The sequence below is a fragment of the Salmo salar genome, chromosome 21 (genome assembly GCF_965601325.2).
Source record: "Salmo salar chromosome 21, fSalSal1, whole genome shotgun sequence".
Lineage (NCBI taxonomy): Eukaryota > Metazoa > Chordata > Actinopteri > Salmoniformes > Salmonidae > Salmo > Salmo salar.
Window position 1 is genome coordinate 59,404,743 of NC_138311.1, and position 22,758 is coordinate 59,427,500.

Here is a 22,758-nt window from a genome sequence, read left to right on the forward strand (position 1 = left end):
CTGCTGATTAACAGAGATTAATACTGCTGACTAACAGAGATTAATACTGCTGATTAACAGAGATTAATACTGCTGACTAACAGAGATTAATACTGCTGACTAACACAGTTTAATACTGCTGATTAACAGAGATTAATACTGCTGACTAACAGAGATTAATACTGCTGACTAACACAGTTTAATACTGCTGATTAACATAGTTTAATACTGCTGATTAACAGAGATTAATACTGCTGATTAACAGAGTTTAATACTGCTGATTAACAGAGATTAATACTGCTGACTAACAGAGATTAATACTGCTGACTAACACAGTTTAATACTGCTGATTAACATAGTTTAATACTGCTGATTAACAGAGTTTAATACTGCTGATTAACAGAGATTAATACTGCTGATTAACATAGTTTAATACTGCTGATTAACAGAGATTAATACTGCTGACTAACAGAGATTAATACTGCTGACTAACACAGTTTAATACTGCTGATTAACAGAGATTAATACTGCTGACTAACAGAGATTAATAATGCTGATTAACAGAGATTAATACTGCTGACTAACAGAGATTAATACTGCTGACTAACACAGTTTAATACTGCTGATTAACAGAGATTAATACTGCTGACTAACAGAGATTAATACTGCTGACTAACACAGTTTAATACTGCTGACTAACAGAGATTAATACTGCTGATTAACAGAGATTAATACTGCTGACTAACACAGTTTAATACTGCTGATTAACAGAGATTAATAGTGCTGACTAACAGAGATTAATACTGCTGACTAACAGAGATTAATACTGCTGATTAACAGAGATTAATACTGCTGATTAACAGAGATTAATACTGCTGACTAACAGAGATTAATACTGCTGATTAACACAGTTTAATACTGCTGACTAACAGAGATTAATACTGCTGATTAACAGAGATTAATACTGCTGACTAACAGAGATTAATACTGCTGATTAACAGAGATTAATACTGCTGACTAACAGAGATTAATACTGCTGACTAACACAGTTTAATACTGCTGACTAACAGAGATTAATACTGCTGATTAACAGAGATTAATACTGCTGACTAACACAGTTTAATACTGCTGATTAACAGAGATTAATACTGCTGACTAACAGAGATTAATACTGCTGATTAACAGAGATTAATACTGCTGACTAACAGAGATTAATACTGCTGACTAACACAGTTTAATACTGCTGACTAACACAGTTTAATACTGCTGATTAACAGAGATTAATAGTGCTGACTAACAGAGATTAATACTGCTGATTAACAGAGATTAATACTGCTGACTAACAGAGATTAATACTGCTGATTAACAGAGATTAATACTGCTGATTAACAGAGATTAATACTGCTGACTAACAGAGATTAATACTGCTGATTAACACAGTTTAATACTGCTGACTAACAGAGATTAATACTGCTGATTAACAGAGATTAATACTGCTGATTAACAGAGATTAATACTGCTGACTAACAGAGATTAATACTGCTGATTAACAGAGATTAATACTGCTGACTAACAGAGATTAATACTGCTGATTAACACAGTTTAATACTGCTGACTAACAGAGATTAATACTGCTGATTAACAGAGATTAATACTGCTGACTAACAGAGATTAATACTGCTGACTAACAGAGATTAATACTGCTGACTAACAGAGATTAATACTGCTGATTAACAGAGTTTAATACTGCTGATTAACACAGTTTAATACTGCTGATTAACAGAGATTAATACTGCTGACTAACACAGTTTAATACTGCTGATTAACAGAGATTAATACTGCTGACTAACAGAGATTAATACTGCTGACTAACAGAGATTAATACTGCTGACTAACAGAGATTAATACTGCTGATTAACAGAGTTTAATACTGCTGATTAACACAGTTTAATACTGCTGATTAACAGAGATTAATACTGCTGACTAACACAGTTTAATACTGCTGATTAACAGAGATTAATACTGCTGACTAACAGAGATTAATACTGCTGACTAACAGAGATTAATACTGCTGATTAACAGAGTTTAATACTGCTGATTAATAGAGATTAATACTGCTGGTTAACAGAGATTAATACTGCTGATTAACAGAGATTAATACTGCTGATTAACAGAGATTAATACTGCTGACTAACAGAGATTAATACTGCTGATTAACAGAGATTAATACTGCTGATTAACAGAGATTAATACTGCTGATTAACACAGTTTAATACTGCTGATTAACAGAGATTAATACTGCTGACTAACAGACACATAACAAAAAATACATTACAGACAAAATACTTTACAATTTACATCCATTTAAAACATGACCATGCAGTGTGGGAGCATCTATCAGTGGGTCACATGGAGAAGAGGCGTTGCTTTAAGTGTTTTTTGAAACCAGGTTCGCTGTTCACTTGCTCTACATGAGATGGGAGTTCCATGCGCTCATGGCTCTGTATAATGCTGTACGTTTCCTTGAATTTGTTCTGGATTTGGGGACTGTGAAAAGACCCCTGGTGGCATGTCTGATGGGGTAAGTGTGTGTTAGAGCTGTGTGTAAATTGACTATGTAAACAATTTTGGAATTTCCAACACATTCATGTTTCTTATAGAAAGAAGAAGTGATGCAGTTAGTCTCTCCTCAACTCTTAGCCAAGAGAGACTGGCGTGCATAGTATTTATATCAGCCCTCTGATTACAGTGAAGAGCAGAACGTGCCGCTCTGTTCTGGACCAGCTGCAGCTTAACTAGGTCTTTCCTTGCAGCACTGGACCACACGACTGGACAATAATCAAGATCAGACAAAACTAGAGCCTGCAGGACTTGCTGTATGGAGTGTGGTGTCAAAAAAGCAGAGCATCACTTTATTACAGACGGATCTCTCCCCATCTTTACCACCATTGAACTGTCATGACGTGGCACTCTTTGGGTATAGCGAGATCCATCCTCTCTCTCTCACCATCACTCTCTCCCTCCTACACCCAGGTTCTGTTATCTCAGGTCGTAAATTCCTAGAGGAGTCTCTCCTCAGGGCCATGCAGTATAGAGAGAGAGAGAGAGAGTTTCACAGTAGAACAAAGGAACTTCTTCTACATCACAGAACTTGAGAACTGAACAATATCCATGTTTTTTTTTGAGAATGTGTAAACGGTCGGTGGAGAAGCCAGCTACGACCCGGTCCGTTTCGTTTCATGTTTGTGACCTCATGAAAGACAATACAGCCACATTACCATAACTCTGTTTATACAGGAGCCTCCATTATGAGGTTTGCATCTAATTATTGTATAAAATGAATGAATAAAGATGAAACTATTTGTGAAATTATGTAAGGTGGTGTTGAACCATTAAATGCGCGAGAATAGTATTCCCTTTAAAGTTTAACTACGTCATTGGCCCGCCCCATGAGCACAGATATTGATCTGGCGTTCTGGAGCAGCCCTGTTCTACTGTTACGAATTCTCACGACTTCCGCCGAAGTCGGTCCCTCTCCTCGTTCGGGCGGCGTTCGGCGGTCGACGTCGCCGGCCTTCTAGCCATCGCCGATCGACTTTTCATTTTCCATTTGTTTTGTCTTTGTCTTACACACCTGGTTTCAATTCCCCCATTACATGTTCATTATTTAACCTCCATTCCCCCATGTCTGTTTGTGAGTAATTGTTTGTGATGTAGTAAGAAGGTCTGTTAATCTGGGCTCTCTTTTTTATGTATTGCATTTGTACAGTGAGGGGAAAAAAGTATTTGATCCCCTGCTGATTTTGTATGTTTGCTCACTGACAAAGAAATGATCAGTCTATAATTTTAATGGTAGGTTTATTTGAACAGTGAGAGACAGAATAACGACAACAAAAAATCCAGAAAAATGCATGTCAAAAATGTTATAAAATGATTTGCATTTTAATGAGGGAAATAAGTATTTGACCCCCTCTGCAAAACATGACTTAGTACTTGGTGGCAAAACCCTTGTTGGCAATCACAGAGGTCAGACGTTTCTTGTAGTTGGCCACCAGGTGGAGGGATTTTGTCCCACTCCTCTTTGCAGATCTTCTCCTAGTCATTAAGGTTTCGAGGCTGACGTTTGGCAACTTGAACCTTCAGCTCCCTCCACAGATTTTCTATGGGATTAAGGTCTGGAGACTGGCTAGGCCACTCCAGGACCTTAATGTGCTTCTTCTTGAGCCACTCCTTTGTTGCCTTGGCCGTGTGTTTTGGGTCATTGTCATTCTGGAATACCCATCCACGACCCATTTTCAATGCCCTGGTTGAGGGAAGGAGGTTCTCACCCAAGATTTGACGGTACATGGCCCCGTCCATCGTCCCTTTGATGCGGTGAAGTTGTCCTGTCCCTTAGCAGAAAAACACCCCCAAAGCATAATGTTTCCACCTCCATGTTTGACGGTGGGGATGGTGTTCTTGGGGTGATTGGCAGCATTCCTCCTCCTCCAAACACGGCAAGTTGAGTTGATGCCAAAGAGCTCCATTTTGGTCTCATCTGACCACAACACTTTCACCCAGTTGTCCACTGAATCATTCAGATGTTCATTGGCAAACTTCAGACGGGCATGTATATGTATTCTTGAGCAGGGGGACCTTGCAGGCGCTGCAGGATTTCAGTCCTTCACAGCGTAGTGTGGTACCAATTGTTTTCTTGGTGACCATGGTCCCAGCTGCCTTGAGATCATTGACAAGATCCTCCCGTGTAGTTCTGGGCTGATTCCTCACCGTTCTCATGATCATTGCAACTCCACGAGGTGAGATCTTGCATGGAGCCCCAGGTCGAGGGAGATTGACAGTTATTTTGTGTTTCTTCCATTTGCGAATAATCGCACCAAATGTTGTCACCTTACCAAACTGCTTGGCGATAGTCTTGTAGCCCATTCCAGCCTTGTGTAGGTCTACAATCTTGTCCCTGACATCCTTGGAGAGCTCTTTGGTCTTGGCCATGGTGGAGAGTTTGGAATCTGATTGATTGATTGCTTCTGTGGACAGGTGTCTTTTATACAGGTAACAAACTGAGATTAGGAGCACTCCCTTTAAGAGTGTGCTCCTAATCTCAGCTCGTTACCTGTGTAAAAGACACCTGGGAGCCAGAAATCTTTCTGATTGAGAGGGGGTCAAATACTTATTTCCCTCATTAAAATGCAAATCAATTTATAACATTTTTGACATGTGTTTTTATGGATATTTTTGTTGTTGTTGTTATTCTGTCTCTCACTGTTCAAATAAACCTCCCATTAAAATTATAGATTGATCATTTCTTTGTCATTTCGCTTTGGGCTTCCGGACCCTGGCCGCCAGCGTGGGATGAAACGACAAGGCCCTGATCGATCACTACCGGCGCGAGGACGTCCGTCGGGAGTTGGCCTGTCGAGACACCACCCTCACTGTCCATCACAGGATAACCTGCTGGCTACCCGAGGACGTCCGGATCAGGGCCTGCCAGTTCCATCCCATGCGACCGGAGATCGGGTCATTCCCTGCACCATCTGTGGCCGCAGAGGGCACACTGCTGGTTGGTGCTCGGTGGGTTCCTCAGGGAGTCGAGGCAGCAGGCAGGGCACAATCGTGTCACCCCAGGTGAGTCGGCAGCAGGCTCATCCAGAGCCCCCTGTTGCCCACATGTAATGTATGTATTTATTACATTTCCTGAGTTTTCCCTGCATTCCCAGCATAAGGAGCTCGTAGATTCAGGCGCAGCTGGGAATTTTATTGACCGTTCATTGACCTATGGGTTGACCTATGGGTTAGGGGAGGGTTAGTGGAGGGTTGGGGGAGGGTTAGGGGAGCGTTAGGGGAGCGTTAGGGGAGCGTTGGGGGAGCGTTGGGGGAGCGTTGGGGGAGCGTTGGGGGAGGGTTAGGGTTATTGGAGCGGTGGGGGAGCGTTGGGGGAGCGTTAGGGGAGGGTTGGGGGAGGGTTGGGGGAGCGTTGGGGGAGGGTTAGGGGAGCGTTGGGGGAGCGTTGGGGGAGCGTTAGGGGAGGGTTGGGATATGGACACTCACTTGGGGGACTTGAGGTCTCTGTGTATGATCTTGTGAAGGTGCAGGTAGTTCATCCCAGAGGCGATCCCTGAGGCCCAGTCCACCAGCAGTCTGGGGGTTACCTTCCGTCCTGCCCTCAGAACCTCATAGAGCTGGCCCTGGGAACAATACTCCATTAAGATACAGTAGCACGGAGCCTGGGTGCACACACCCCTGGAGAGGAGAAGAGAGACAAGAGAGGGAGGAGAGGGAGGAGAGGGAGGAGAAGAGGAGAGGGAGGGGAGGAGAGGGAGGAGAGAGAGGAGAGGAGAGGGGAGGGAGGGGAGAAGAGGAGAGGAGAGGAGAGGGAGGAGAAGAGGAGAGGGAGGGGAGAAGAGGGAGGGAGGAGAGAGAGAGAGGAGAGGAGAGGGAGGAGAGGGAGGAGAGGGGAGGAGAGAGAGGGAGGGGAGGAGAGGAGAGGAGAGGGAGGGGAGGAGAGGAGAGGGAGGAGAGGGGAGGGAGGGGAGGAGAGGAGAGGAGAGGGAGGAGAGGGAGGAGAAGAGGAGAGGGAGGAGAGGGAAGAGAAGGAGGAGAAGGGGAGAGGAAGGAGAAGAGAGACAAGAGAGGGAGGAGAGGAGAGGGATAGGAGGGGAGGGAGGGGAGGAGAGAGAGGAGAAGAGGAGAGGAGAGGAGAGGAGAGGGAGGGAGGAGAAGAGGAGAGGGAGGGGAGGGGAGGGGAGGGGAGGGGAGGGAGGGGAGGAGAGAGAGGAGAAGAGGAGAGGAGAGGAGAGGAGAGGGAGGGAGGAGAAGAGGAGAGGGAGGGGAGGAGAGGAGAGGGAGGGGAGGAGAGGAGAGGAGAGAGAGACAAGAGAGGGAAGAGAGGGAGGAGAAGAGAGGAGAAGAGGAGAGAAGAGAGAAGAGAGTATGAGTTACAAAGTAAAAAATAAGTGACACAGTACACCATAATGGTACAATAGCACTGAGCCGGGGTGCTCTACAGAAGGGCGACACTGACAGAGAGACATTTAGGGCTGATTTCCTAGACACAGATTATGCCAAGTACTAGACTGTAAAACATGTTTAAATAATATTCTCCATGGTTATAGGGTATAACTTCAAATCAGACAACAGCAAAAACTACCTGAACAATAGTTCTGCCTGATGCCCTCAGGGAGTTTTCACATACAGTCAGTCCTCTTTAAAATAACTGATCTCAGTCCTTTTTAAAGTGAATTCTGGGTAAAAAAAATAAGCCAAAGAACTCAGTCTCTGTATTCACAATGCTCTTGCCTTGAACGACGACTCAACTCTTTTTCACTTCACCTATTTTGTGGCCCGAGGCCTCTTTGTATTCACAGAACCAAGGTCTTTTTCCAACATGTACTCTGGGTTTTTAACAATGTGCAGGACAAGCTTATTCAATCATTATCGGACCACTAGATATACCTAATTACATTTTGGAAGCTAATAGATTGCATTTAGTTAAAATATGAGACATAATAATTGTAATCAGAAGATACTATTATTAACATGTACATTTGATAGGTAACAGAATAAATAGCAAGAGCTACAATAGGCTACTGGCCCTTTAAGAGCTACAATAGGCTACTGGCCCTTTAAGAGCTAGAATAGGCTACTGGCCCTTTAAGAGCTAGAATAGGCTACTGGCCGTTTAAGAGCTAGAATAGGCTACTGGCCCTTTAAGAGCTAGAATAGGCTACTGGCCCTTTAAGAGCTAGAATAGGCTACTGGCCCTTTAAGAGCTAGAATAGGCTACTGGCCCTAAGAGCTAGAATAGGCTACTGGCCCTTTAAGAGCTAGAATAGGCTACTGGCCCTTTAAGAGCTAGAATAGGCTACTGGCCCTTTAAGAGCTAGAATAGGCTACTGGCCCTTTAAGAGCTAGAATAGGCTACTGGCCCTTTAAGAGCTAGAACAGGCTACTGGCCCTTTAAGAGCTAGAATAGGCTACTGGCCGTTTAAGAGCTAGAACAGGCTACTGGCCCTTTAAGAGCTAGAATAGGCTACTGGCCCTTTAAGAGCTAGAACAGGCTACTGGCCCTTTAAGAGCTAGAATAGGCTACTGGCCCTTTAAGAGCTAGAATAGGCTACTGGCCCTTTAAGAGCTAGAATAGGCTACTGGCCCTTTAAGAGCTAGAATAGGCTACTGGCCCTTTAAGAGCTAGAATAGGCTACTGGCCCTTTAAGAGCTAGAATAGGCTACTGGCCCTTTAAGAGCTAGAATAGGCTACTGGCCCTAAGAGCTAGAATAGGCTACTGGCCCTTTAAGAGCTAGAATAGGCTACTGGCCCTTTAAGAGCTAGAATAGGCTACTGGCCCTTTAAGAGCTAGAATAGGCTACTGGCCCTTTAAGAGCTAGAATAGGCTACTGGCCCTTTAAGAGCTAGAACAGGCTACTGGCCCTTTAAGAGCTAGAATAGGCTACTGGCCGTTTAAGAGCTAGAACAGGCTACTGGCCCTTTAAGAGCTAGAATAGGCTACTGGCCCTTTAAGAGCTAGAACAGGCTACTGGCCCTTTAAGAGCTAGAATAGGCTACTGGCCCTTTAAGAGCTAGAATAGGCTACTGGCCCTTTAAGAGCTAGAATAGGCTACTGGCCCTTTAAGAGCTAGAATAGGCTACTGGCCCTTTAAGAGCTAGAATAGGCTACTGGCCCTTTAAGAGCTAGAATAGGCTACTGGCCCTTTAAGAGCTAGAATAGGCTACTGGCCCTAAGAGCTAGAATAGGCTACTGGCCCTTTAAGAGCTAGAATAGGCTACTGGCCCTTTAAGAGCTAGAATAGGCTACTGGCCCTAAGAGCTAGAATAGGCTACTGGCCCTTTAAGAGCTAGAATAGGCTACTGGCCCTTTAAGAGCTAGAATAGGCTACTGGCCCTTTAAGAGCTAGAATAGGCTACTGGCCCTTTAAGAGCTAGAATAGGCTACTGGCCCTTTAAGAGCTAGAACAGGCTACTGGCCCTTTAAGAGCTAGAATAGGCTACTGGCCGTTTAAGAGCTAGAACAGGCTACTGGCCCTTTAAGAGCTAGAATAGGCTACTGGCCCTTTAAGAGCTAGAACAGGCTACTGGCCCTTTAAGAGCTAGAATAGGCTACTGGCCCTTTAAGAGCTAGAATAGGCTACTGGCCCTTTAAGAGCTAGAATAGGCTACTGGCCCTTTAAGAGCTAGAATAGGCTACTGGCCCTTTAAGAGCTAGAATAGGCTACTGGCCCTTTAAGAGCTAGAATAGGCTACTGGCCCTTTAAGAGCTAGAATAGGCTACTGGCCCTAAGAGCTAGAATAGGCTACTGGCCCTTTAAGAGCTAGAATAGGCTACTGGCCCTTTAAGAGCTAGAATAGGCTACTGGCCCTTTAAGAACTAGAACAGGCTACTGGCCGTTTAAGAGCTAGAATAGGCTACTGGCCCTTTAAGAGCTAGAACAGGCTACTGGCCCTAAGAGCTAGAATAGGATACTGGCCCTTTATGAGCTAGAATAGGCTACTGGCCCTAAGAGCTAGAATAGGCTACTGGCCCTTTAAGAGCTAGAATAGGCTACTGGCCCTAAGAGCTAGAATAGGCTACTGGCCCTTTAAGAGCTAGAATAGGCTACTGGCCCTTTAAGAGCTAGAATAGGCTACTGGCCCTTTAAGAGCTAGAATAGGCTACTGGCCCTTTAAGAGCTAGAATAGGCTACTGGCCCTTTAAGAGCTAGAATAGGCTACTGGCCCTTTAAGAGCTAGAATAGGCTACTGGCCCTAAGAGCTAGAATAGGCTACTGGCCCTTTAAGAGCTAGAATAGGCTACTGGCCCTTTAAGAGCTAGAATAGGCTACTGGCCCTTTAAGAGCTAGAATAGGCTACTGGCCCTTTAAGAGCTAGAATAGGCTACTGGCCCTTTAAGAGCTAGAATAGGCTACTGGCCCTTTAAGAGCTAGAATAGGCTACTGGCCCTAAGAGCTAGAATAGGCTACTGGCCCTTTAAGAGCTAGAATAGGCTACTGGCCCTTTAAGAGCTAGAATAGGCTACTGGCCCTTTAAGAACTAGAACAGGCTACTGGCCGTTTAAGAGCTAGAATAGGCTACTGGCCCTTTAAGAGCTAGAACAGGCTACTGGCCCTAAGAGCTAGAATAGGATACTGGCCCTTTATGAGCTAGAATAGGCTACTGGCCCTAAGAGCTAGAATAGGCTACTGGCCCTTTAAGAGCTAGAATAGGCTACTGGCCCTTTAAGAGCTAGAATAGGCTACTGGCCCTTTAAGAGCTAGAATAGGCTACTGGCCCTAAGAGCTAGAATAGGCTACTGGCCCTTTAAGAGCTAGAATAGGCTACTGGCCCTTTAAGAGCTAGAATAGGCTACTGGCCCTTTAAGAGCTAGAATAGGCTACTGGCCCTAAGAGCTAGAATAGGCTACTGGCCCTAAGAGCTAGAATAGGCTACTGGCCCTAAGAGCTAGAATAGGCTACTGGCCCTTTAAGAGCTAGAATAGGCTACTGGCCCTTTAAGAGCTAGAATAGGCTACTGGCCCTTTAAGAGCTACAATAGGCTACTGGCCCTTTAAGAGCTACAATAGGCTACTGGCCCTTTAAGAGCTACAATAGGCTACTGGCCCTTTAAGAGCTAGAATAGGCTACTGGCCCTTTAAGAGCTAGAATAGGCTACTGGCCGTTTAAGAGCTAGAATAGGCTACTGGCCGTTTAAGAGCTAGAATAGGCTACTGGCCCTTTAAGAGCTAGAATAGGCTACTGGCCCTTTAAGAGCTAGAATAGGCTACTGGCCCTTTAAGAGCTAGAATAGGCTACTGGCCCTAAGAGCTAGAATAGGCTACTGGCCCTTTAAGAGCTACAATAGGCTACTGGCCCTTTAAGAGCTACAATAGGCTACTGGCCCTTTAAGAGCTACAATAGGCTACTGGCCCTTTAAGAACTAGAATAGGCTACTGGCCGTTTAAGAGCTAGAATAGGCTACTGGCCGTTTAAGAGCTAGAATAGGCTACTGGCCCTTTAAGAGCTAGAATAGGCTACTGGCCCTTTAAGAGCTAGAATAGGCTACTGGCCCTTTAAGAGCTAGAATAGGCTACTGGCCCTTTATGAGCTAGAATAGGCTACTGGCCCTTTAAGAGCTAGAATAGGCTACTGGCCCTAAGAGCTAGAATAGGCTACTGGCCGTTTAAGAGCTAGAATAGGCTACTGGCCCTTTAAGAGCTAGAATAGGCTACTGGCCCTAAGAGCTAGAACAGGCTACTGGCCCTAAGAGCTAGAATAGGCTACTGGCCCTTTAAGAGCTAGAATAGGCTACTGGCCCTAAGAGCTAGAATAGGCTACTGGCCCTTTAAGAGCTAGAACAGGCTACTGGCCCTTTAAGAGATAGAATAGGCTACTGGCCCTTTAAGAGATAGAATAGGTATTATAGATGTGTACCAGACAGACAGACAGACAGACAGACAGACAGACAGACAGACAGACAGCAGAAGTGGGGTTTATGTTAGTCCCTTCAGAAAGTATTCATACCCCTTGACTTATTCCACATGTTGGTGTGTGACAGACTGAATTCATACCCCTTGACTTATTCCATATGTTGGTGCCTGACAGCCTGAAGTCATACCCCTAGACTTATTCCACATGTTGGTGCCTGACAGCCTGAAGTCATACCCCTAGACTTATTCCACATGTTGGTGCCTGACAGCCTGAAGTCATACCCCTAGACTTATTCCACATGTTGGTGCCTGACAGCCTGAAGTCATACCCCTAGACTTATTCCATATGTTGGTGCCTGACAGACTGAATTCATACCCCTAGACTTATTCCACATGTTGGTGCCTGACAGCCTGAAGTCATACCCCTAGACTTATTCCACATGTTGGTGCCTGACAGACTGAATTCATACCCCTTGACTTATTCCACATGTTGGTGCCTGACAGCCTGAACTGCTGTTTTGTCTCACCCATCTATGCACAAATCGCTATAATGACAAAGGAAAAGCATGTTTTTAGATTTTCTTTACAAATTTATTGCGATTTAAATTGAGAAATATTTAATCTACAGTGAGGGGGAAAAAGTATTTGATCCCCTGCTGATTTTGTACGTTTGCCCACTTACAAAGAAATGACCAGTCTATAATTTCAATGGTAGGTTTATTTGAACAGTGAGAGACAGAATAACAACAAAAAAATCCAGAAAAATGATGATGATGATGCCGATGATGTTGGGTCAGTGTTAGGGTTAGAGGACCTACTTGATGCCGATGATGTTGGGTTAGTGTTAGGGGTAGTGGACCTACTTGATGATGTTGGGTTAGTGTTAGGGTTAGTGGACCTACTTGATGCCGATGATGTTGGGTCAGTGTTAGGGGTAGTGGACCTACTTGATGATGTTGGGTTAGTGTTAGGGTTAGTGGACCTACTTGATGCCGATGATGTTGGGTCAGTGTTAGGGGTAGTGGACCTACTTGATGATGTTGGGTTAGTGTTAGGGTTAGTGGACCTACTTGATGCCGATGATGTTGGGTCAGTGTTAGGGGTAGTGGACCTACTTGATGCCGATGATGTTGGGTTAGTGTTAGGGGTAGTGGACCTACTTGATGCCGATGATGTTGGGTTAGTGTTAGGGGTAGTGGACCTACTTGATGCCGATGATGTTGGGTTAGTGTTAGGGGTAGTGGACCTACTTGATGCCGATGATGTTGGGTTAGTGTTAGGGGTAGTGGACCTACTTGATGCCGATGATGTTGGGTTAGTGTTAGGGGTAGTGGACCTACTTGATGCCGATGATGTTGGGTTAGTGTTAGGGGTAGTGGACCTACTTGATGCCGATGATGTTGGGTTAGTATTAGGGTTAGTGGACCTACTTGATGCCGATGATGTTGGGTTAGTGTTAGGGGTAGTGGACCTACTTGATGCCGATGATGTTGGGTTAGTGTTAGTGGTAGGGTTAGTGGACCTACTTGATGCCGATGATGTTGGGTTAGGGGTAGTGGTAGGGGTCGGGTTAGGGTCAGGGGTCGTGAACCTACTTGAAGCCGATGATGTTGGGTTAGGGGTAGTGGTAGGGGTCGGGTTAGGGTCAGGGGTCGTGAACCTACTTGAAGCCGATGATGTTGGGTTAGGGGTAGTGGTAGGGGTCGGGTTAGGGTCAGGGGTCGTGAACCTACTTGAAGCCGATGATGTTGGGTTAGGGGTAGTGGTAGGGGTCGGGTTAGGGTCAGGGGTCGTGAACCTACTTGAAGCCGATGATGTTGGGTTAGGGGTAGTGGTAGGGGTCGGGTTAGGGTCAGGGGTCGTGAACCTACTTGAAGCCGATGATGTTGGGTTAGGGGTAGTGGTAGGGGTCGGGTTAGGGTCAGGGGTCGTGAACCTACTTGAAGCCGATGATGTTGGGTTAGGGGTAGTGGTAGGGGTCGGGTTAGGGTCAGGGGTCGTGAACCTACTTGAAGCCGATGATGTTGGGGTGTTTGAGCTTCCTCAGGTGTTTGATGTCTGTCTCCTTCTGCTCACGGACCTTCTTGATGGCCACCTCGCTGCCGTGGAGCTTCCCCAGGAAGACAGCGCCCTGCGCCCCGCTGCCCAGCCACTGCAGCTCAGAGATCTCCTCAAACGGGACCTCCCACATGTCTAGAGAGGACAGACAGACAGACAGACAGACAGACAGACAGACAGACAGACATGTTACAGACACCTAGGATTTCACCTCTACCCCCTAACCCTGACCCTAACCCCTAACCCTAACCCCAACCCCTAACCCTAACCCTAACCCTGACCCTAACCCCTGACCCTAACCTCTAACCCTGACCCTAACCCTGACCCTACCCCTGACCCCTAACCCTGACCCCTAACCCTAACCCCTAACCCTAACCCTGACCCCTAACCCTACCCCTGACCCCTAACCCTAACCCTGACCCCTAACCCTACCCCTGACCCCTAACCCTAACCCTAACCCTGACCCCTAACCCTACCCCTGACCCCTAACCCTAACCCTGACCCCTAACCCTAACCCCTGACCCTAACCCCTGACCCTAACCCCTGACCCTAACCCCTAACCCTACCCCTGACCCCTAACCCTAACCCTGACCCCTAACCCTGACCCCTAACCCGTAACCCTAACCCCTAACCCCTGACCCCTGACCCTGACCCTAACCTCTGCATATGAGCAGTGGGCAGTGTGTACCTTGCTGCTGCACGCTTGTATTCCGTGCTGTAGGTTTTCCCGATGATGTTCCAGACGGGCCTCAGACATCCGAACAAGCCCTCCAGAAAGCCCCCTGCGCCCGGGGCTCTGTGGAAGTGCAGTTTGATGTCGTCGTGAGGACGAGGGTGGTTGTGTGTTCCAGACCCGGGGCTGTGTTGGTGGATGGGACACAACCCTTCCCTTTGTCCCGTCGCCCTCGCCCCCCGCTGCCACACCCCTCCTGGTCACATGACGCCGGTGACTCCGCCTCCTCGTGCTCCTGAAATTGGAGCACGCTGTTGTCAAAGTGTCTCTGCTCTCGCCCAGAGTCCTCACTTAGCGCTGTGATTGGTGGGCTGGTGCCCAGTACAGCCTCCTCGTCCTGGCCTTGGGGTGGGGCGAGCGTCATCAGGGGAACCAGGAGGTGTGTGGGAGGAGCTAGATCTGTGATGATCTGGGGAGGAAGAGGAAGGGGAGGGGCTGGCGTGTTGGGAGAGGAAGTTTTCTTAACACTGTCCCCCACCACAGTGTTCTTTAGCTCCTCCTTCAGCTTGCCAACAAGCAGGCTGGGGCACGACGCCCATGACAGCACCTCTGGAGAGCTACCCATGGTGCACTGCGGGAGCATGGGCCGCCCAGCGACGCGGACAGAGAGAGGCCGTTCCTGATAGGAGCGGTTCTCTGAATACAGGGAGTCACCTGCAGAGAGAGAGAGAAGGGGAGGGTGGGGGAGAGAGAGAGAGGGAGGGAGAGAGAGAAGGGGAGGGTGGGGGAGAGAGAGAGAGGGAGGGAGAGAGAGAAGGGGAGGGTGGGGGAGAGAGAGAGAGGGAGGGAGAGAGAGAAGGGGAGGGTGGGGGAGAGAGAGAGAGGGAGGGAGAGAAGGGGAGGGTGGGGAGAGAGAGAGAGGGAGAGAGAGAGAAGGGGAGGGTGGGGGAGAGAGAGAGAGGGAGGGAGAGAGAGAAGGGGAGGGTGGGGGAGAGAGAGAGAGGGGAGAGAGGGAGAGAAGGGGAGGGTGGGGGAGAGAGAGAGAGAGAGGGAGAGAAGGGGAAGGTGGGGGAGAGAGAGAGAGGGAGGGAGAGAGAGAAGGGGAGGGTGGGGGAGAGAGAGAGAGGGAGGGAGAGAAGGGGAAGGTGGGGGAGAGAGAGAGGGAGGGAGAGAAGGGGAGGGTGGGGGAGAGAAGGGGAGGGAGGGAGAGAAGGGGAAGGTGGGGGAGAGAGAGAGGACATCATTACAACACTGTATTTTGCCACAACTTTGGAAGTATGCTTGGGGTCATTGTCCATTTGGAAGACTCATTTGCGACCAAGCTTTAACTTCCTGACTGATGTCTTGAGATGTTGCTTCAATATATCCATATAATTTTCCTCCTCATGATGCCATCTATTTTGTGAAGTGCACCAGTACCTCCTGCAGCAAAGCACCCCCACAACATGATGCTGCCACCCCCGTCCTTCATGGTTGGGATGGTGATCTTCGGCTTGCAAGCCTCCCCCTTTTTCCTCCAAACATAACGATGGTCATTACGGCCAAACAGTGCTATTTTTGTTTCATCAGACCAGAGGACATTTCTCCAAAATGTATGATCTTTGTCCGCATGTGCAGTTGCAAACCGTAGTCTGGCTTTTTTATGGCGGTTTTGGAGCAGTGGCTTCTTCCTTGCTGAACGGCCTTTCAGGTTATGTCGATATAGGACTCGTTTTACTGTGGATATAGATACTTTTGTACCCATTTCCTCCAGCATCTTCACAAGGTCCTTTGCTGTTGTTCGCAGGAAAGTGCTGTTTCTTTAAAATCAATACACATTTTTAAACCTGAATATTTAGTTAATATTGCCTGCTAACATGAATTTCATTTAACTGGGGAAAATGTGTCACTTCTCTTGCAAACAGAGTCAGGGTATATGCAGCAGTTTGGGCCGCCTGGCTCGTTGAGAACTGTGAAGACTATTTCATCCTAACAAAGACAGCCGACTTCGCCGAACGGGGGATGATTTAACAAAAGCGCATTTGCGGAAAAAAGCACAATCGTTGCACGACTGTACCTAACCATAAACATCAACGCCTTTCTTAAAATCAATACACAGAAGTATATATTTTTAAACCTGCATATTTAGCTAAAAGAAATCCAGGTTAGCAGGCAATATTAACCAGGTGAAATTGTGTCATTTTGCGTTCATTGCACACAGAATCAGGGTATATGCAACAGTTTGCGCCGCCTGGCTCGTTGCGAACTAATTTGCCAGAATTTTACATAATTATGACATAACATTGAAGGTTGTTCAATGTAGCAGCAATATTTAGACTTATGGATGCCACCCGTTAGATAAAATACGGAACGGTTCCGTATTTCACTGAAATAATAAACGTTTTGTTTTCGAGATGATAGTTTCCGGATTCGACCATATTAATGACCAAAGGCTCGTGTTTCTGTGTTTATTATATTATAATTAAGTCTATGATTTGATAGATCAGTCTGACTGAGCGATGGTGGGCAGCAGCAGGCTGGTAAACATTCATTCAAACTTTACTGTGTTTGCCAGCAGCTCTTAGCAATGCTTGAAGCACAGCGCTGTTTATGACTTCAAGCCTATCAACTCCCGAGATTAGGCTGGCAATACTGTAGTACCTATAAGAACATCCAATAGCCAAAGGTATATGAAATACAAATGGTAGAGAGAGAAATAGTCCTATAATAACTACAACCTAAAACTTCTTACCTGGGAATGTTGGAGACTCATGTTAAAAGGAACCACCAGCTTTCATATGTTCTCATGTTCTGAGCGAGGAACTTAAACGTTAGCTTTCTCACATGGCACATATTGCACTTTTACTTTCTTCTCCAACACTTTGTTTTTGCATTATTTAAACCAAATTGAACATGTTTCATTATTTATTTGAGACTAAATTGATTTTATTGATGTATTATATTAAGTTAAAATAAAAGTGTTCATTGTTCATTCAGCATTGTTGTAATTGTCATTATTACAAATATATATATAAAAATCGTCCGATTAATCGGCCGGATATTTTGGGTCCTCCAATAATCAGCATCGGTATCGGTGTTGAAAAATCAGAATCGGTCGACCTCTAATAGAGACAACCAGACCTGAACACCCCTCCCCCCCTACCTCCCTCCCTCCCTCCCTCCAGACCTGAACACAGAGACCCTCCCCCCTCCCTCCCTCCCTCCCTCCCTCCCTCCCTCCCTCCCTCCAGACCTAAACACAGAGACTCTGCTCTCCCCCTCCCTCCCCTCCCTCCCTCCCTCCCTCCAGACCTGAACACAGAGACTCTGCTCTCCCCCTCCCTCCCTCCCTCCCTCCCTCCCTCCCTCCAGACCTAAACACAGAGACTCTGCTCTCCCCCTCCCTCCCTCCCTCCCTCCCTCCCTCCAGACCTAAACACAGAGACTCTGCTCTCCCCCTCTCCTACCGTAGCCGTGTGGTTAACAGACTCCTCCCCTCTCTGTATTCTCTGTGTGTGTAACAGGGTGTGTATTCTCTGCTGTGTGTGTAACAGGGTGTGTATTCTCTGTGTGTAACAGGGTGTGTATTCTCTGTGTGTGTAACAGGGTGTGTATTCTCTGTGTGTGTAACAGGGTGTGTATTCTGTGTGTGTGTGTAACAGGGTGTGTATTCTCTGCTGTGTGTGTAACAGGGTGTGTATTCTCTGTGTGTGTGTAACAGGGTGTGTATTCTCTGCTGTGTGTAACAGGGTGTGTATTCTCTGTGTGTGTAACAGGGTGTGTATTCTCTGTGTGTGTAACAGGGTGTGTATTCTCTGTGTGTACAGGGTGTGTATTCTCTGTGTGTGTAACAGGGTGTGTATTCTCTGTGTGTGTGTAACAGGGTGTGTATTCTCTGCTGTGTGTAACAGGGTGTGTATTCTCTGCTGTGTGTAACAGGGTGTGTATTCTCTGTGTGTGTAACAGGGTGTGTATTCTCTGTGTGTGTAACAGGGTGTGTATTCTCTGTGTGTGTGTAACAGGGTGTGTATTCTCTGTGTGTGTAACAGGGTGTGTATTCTCTGTGTGTGTAACAGGGTGTGTATTCTCTGTGTGTGTAACAGGGTGTGTATTCTCTGCTGTGTGTGTAACAGGGTGTGTATTCTCTGCTGTGTGTAACAGGGTGTGTATTCTCTGTGTGTGTAACAGGGTGTGTATTCTCTGCTGTGTGTAACAGGGTGTGTATTCTCTGTGTGTGTAACAGGGTGTGTATTCTCTGTGTGTGTAACAGGGTGTGTATTCTCTGTGTGTGTAACAGGGTGTGTATTCTCTGCTGTGTGTAACAGGGTGTGTATTCTCTGTGTGTGTAACAGGGTGTGTATTCTCTGTGTGTGTAACAGGGTGTGTATTCTCTGCTGTGTGTAACAGGGTGTGTATTCTCTGTGTGTGTAACAGGGTGTGTATTCTCTGTGTGTGTAACAGGGTGTGTATTCTCTGTGTGTGTAACAGGGTGTGTATTCTCTGCTGTGTGTAACAGGGTGTGTATTCTCTGTGTGTGTAACAGGGTGTGTATTCTCTGTGTGTGTAACAGGGTGTGTATTCTCTGTGTGTGTAACAGGGTGTGTATTCTCTCCCCAGATGCTGCAATTCAGGATCATTTGACTAACAGCAACACACACACAGAGTCCATCTGACAGCAGGCAACCAGCCCAGTCCCAGAGATCCACTGGGTTAGGCAGTAAGGGTGTGTGTGTGTGTGTGTGTGTGTGTGTGTGTGTGTGTGTGTGTGTGTGTGTGTGTGTGTGTGTGTGTGTGTGTGTGTGTGTGTGTGAGCTATGGCAGTCAGATTATCCTGTACTGCAGCACAGACAGACACACACCAGAGGAGGTGAGGGGCCCTGGTGGAGAGACAGCCTACAGGGAGGAGGTGAGGGGCCCTGGTGGAGAGACAGCCTACAGGGAGGAGGTGAGGGGCCCTGGTGGAGAGACGGCCTACAGGGAGGAGGTGAGGGCCCTGGTGGAGAGACAGCCTACAGGGAGGAGGTGAGGGGCCCTGGTGGAGAGACAGCCTACAGGGAGGAGGTGAGGGGCCCTGGTGGAGAGATGGCCTACAGGGAGGAGGTGAGGGGCCCTGGTGGAGAGACGGCCTACAGGGAGGAGGTGAGGGCCCTGGTGGAGAGACAGCCTACAGGGAGGAGGTGAGGGGCCCTGGTGGAGAGACAGCCTACAGGGAGGAGGTGAGGGGCCCTGGTGGAGAGACAGCCTACAGGGAGGAGGTGAGGGGCCCTGGTGGAGAGACAGCCTACAGGGAGGAGGTGAGGGGCCCTGGTGGAGAGACAGCCTACAGGGAGGAGGTGAGGGGCCCTGGTGGAGAGACAGCCTACAGGGAGGAGGTGAGGGGCCCTGGTGGAGAGACAGCCTACAGGGAGGAGGTGAGGGGCCCTGGTGGAGAGACAGCCTACAGGGAGGAGGTGAGGGGCCCTGGTGGAGAGACGGCCTACAGGGAGGAGGTGAGGGGCCCTGGTGGAGAGATGGCCTACAGGGAGGAGGTGAGGGGCCCTGGTGGAGAGATAGCCTACAGGGAGGAGGTGAGGGGCCCTGGTGGAGTGGTATCAGGAAAATAACCTCACACTCAATGTCAACAAAACAAAGGAGATGAGCGTGGACTTCAGGAAACAGCAGAGGGAGCAGCCCCCTATCCACATCGATATTGACGGGACCGCAGTGGAGAAGGTGGAAAGCTTCAAGTTCCTCGGCGTACACATCACTGACAAACTGAAATGGTCCAGCCACATAGACAGCGTGGTGAAGAAGGCGCAACAGCGCCTCTTCAACCTCAGGAGGCTGAAGAAATTTGGCTTGTCACCAAAAACACTCACAAACTTTTACAGATGCACAATCGAGAGCATCCTGTCAGGCTGTATCACCGCCTGGTACGGCAGCTGCTCCGCCCACAACCGCAAGGCTCTCCAGAGGGTAGTGAGGTCTGCACAACGCATCACCGGGGGCAAACTACCTGCCCTCCAGGACACCTACACCACCCGATGTCACAGGAAGGCCAAAAAGATCATCAAGGACAACAACCACCCGAGTCACTGCCTGTTCACCCCGCTATCATCCAGAAGGCGAGGTCAGTACAGGTGCATCAAAGCTGGAACCGAGAGACTGAAAAACAGCTTCTATCTCAAGGCCATCAGACTGTTAAACAGCCATCACTAACATTGAGTGGCTGCTGCCAACATACTGACTCAATAAACAATGCCACTTTATATAATGTTTACATACCCTACATTACTCATCTCATATGTATATACTGTACTCTATACCATCTACTGCATCTTGCCATCTTGATGTAATGTATCACGAGCCACTTTAAACAATGCCACTTTATATAATGCTTACATACCCTACATTACTCATCTCATATGTATATACTGTACTCTATACCATCTACTGCATCTTGCCATCTTGATGTAATGTATCACGAGCCACTTTAAACAATGCCACTTTATATAATGCTTACATACCCTACATTACTCATCTCATGTGTATATACTGTACTCTATACCATCTACTGCATCTTGCCTATGCCGTTCGGCCATCGTGCATCCATATATTTATATGTACATATTCTTATTCATTCCTTTACACTTGTGTGTATTAGGTAGTTGTTGTGGAATTGTTAGATTAATTGTTAGATATTACTGCACTGTAGGAACTAGAAGCACAAGCATTTCACTACACTCACATTAACACCTGCTAACCATGTGACCAATAACACCTGCTAACCATGTGACCATTAACACCTGCTAACCATGTGACCAATAACACCTGCTAACCATGTGACCAATAACACCTGCTAACCATGTGACCAATAACATCTGCTAACCATGTGACCAATAACACCTGCTAACCATGTGACCAATAACATCTGCTAACCATGTGACCAATAACACCTGCTAACCATGTGACCAATAACACCTGCTAACCATGTGACCAATAACACCTGCTAACCATGTGTATGTGATAAACATTTTATTTGATTTGACAGTACACAAACAGTACACACACACACACACACACACAATACACACACACACACACACACACACACACACACACACACACACACACACACACACACACACACACACACACACACACACACACACACACACACACACACAGTAAACACAGTACACATGACCCCATTTTGTCGACTGGTCGATTGTTTGGTAGATTTCTTTAGTTGAGCAGTAGCAAAAAATGATCTGAATTTCATGGTGTACAAGACAGCTGTCTGATTGGCTCCTGTCTGAGTGGACTGATCCATTGTGGAGGCTGTGGGGATGGACCAGTCCATCAGTCTAAGACACCTGTCTGAGTGGACTGATCCATTGTGGAGGCTGTGGGGATGGACCAGTCCATCAGTCTAAGACACCTGTCTGATTGGCTCCTGTCTGAGTGGACTGATCCATTGTGGAGGCTGTGGGGATGGACCAGTCCATCAGTCTAAGACACCTGTCTGATTGGCTCCTGTCTGAGTGGACTGATCCATTGTGGAGGCTGTGGGGATGGACCAGTCCATCAGTCTAAGACACCTGTCTGATTGGCTCCTGTCTGAGTGGACTGATCCATTGTGGAGGCTGTGGGGGATGGACCAGTCCATCAGTCTAAGACACCTGTCTGATTGGCTCCTGTCTGAGTGGACTGATCCATTGTGGAGACTGTGGGGATGGACCAGTCCATCAGTCTAAGACACCTGTCTGAGTGGACTGATCCATTGTGGAGGCTGTGGGGATGGACCGGTCCATCAGTCTAAGACACCTGTCTGAGTGGACTGATCCATTGTGGAGGCTGTGGGGATGGACCGGTCCATCAGTCTAAGACACCTGTCTGATTGGCTCCTGTCTGAGTGGACTGATCCATTGTGGAGGCTGTGGGGATGGACCAGTCCATCAGTCTAAGACACCTGTCTGAGTGGACTGATCCATTGTGGAGGCTGTGGGGATGGACCAGTCCATCAGTCTAAGACACCTGTCTGATTGGCTCCTGTCTGAGTGGACTGATCCATTGTGGAGGCTGTGTGGGATGGACCAGTCCATCAGTCTAAGACACCTGTCTGATTGGCTCCTGTCTGAGTGGACTGATCCATTGTGGAGGCTGTGGGGGATGGACCAGTCCATCAGTCTAAGACACCTGTCTGATTGGCTCCTGTCTGAGTGGACTGATCCATTGTGGAGGCTGTGGGGGATGGACCAGTCCATCAGTCTAAGACACCTGTCTGATTGGCTCCTGTCTGAGTGGACTGATCCATTGTGGAAGCAGGGGACAGTCCATCACTAAGACGTGTGCTACCGAAGTGATTTATGGTTATATTTCATAAGAACAACGGTGCAACACTAATAAAAATATTATTTTATAACAAATACGCTTTCTCCTGTGTTGATAGAGGTCGCTGTCCACGGTTCTGAAACATCAGGGGGCCTTTTCCTAGACCATAATGCTATGTGCACAATAGCAAAGTTAACCAGCATAATGGTGTTGAGAACAATGTGGCGGAGGTAGCAGCGGAGTTAGGAGATGAGGAAACAGCCCTTACCTTATTTGCTAAGAAAAGTGAGGAGAGAGGAAACCCCAAGTTAAACCCCCAAGTTAAACCCCCAAGTTAACCTC

General features: G+C 47.2%; 2 protein-coding genes across 2 annotated transcripts in view; both read right to left on the reverse strand.

Moving 5' to 3' along the window:
* LOC106582565 (mitogen-activated protein kinase kinase kinase 13) overlaps positions 1–13,618 on the reverse strand; it is a 34,307-nt gene extending 20,689 nt beyond the window's left edge. Inside the window, exons 1-2 of the mRNA XM_082967275.1 lie at positions 13,403–13,618; positions 6,025–6,216 (exon numbers count right to left, since the gene is read on the reverse strand). Coding sequence (XP_082823401.1) covers positions 6,025–6,216; positions 13,403–13,584 — 374 coding nt within the window. The 5' untranslated portion in view covers positions 13,585–13,618. The remainder of the gene's footprint in view (positions 1–6,024; positions 6,217–13,402) is intronic.
* A 502-nt stretch (positions 13,619–14,120) lies between these two features.
* LOC145862587 (uncharacterized) overlaps positions 14,121–22,758 on the reverse strand; it is a 42,691-nt gene continuing 34,053 nt past the window's right edge. The window contains exon 2 of the mRNA XM_082967276.1: positions 14,121–14,838. Within this exon, the coding sequence (XP_082823402.1) occupies positions 14,201–14,767 (567 nt within the window). The 5' untranslated portion in view covers positions 14,768–14,838 and the 3' untranslated portion in view covers positions 14,121–14,200. The remainder of the gene's footprint in view (positions 14,839–22,758) is intronic.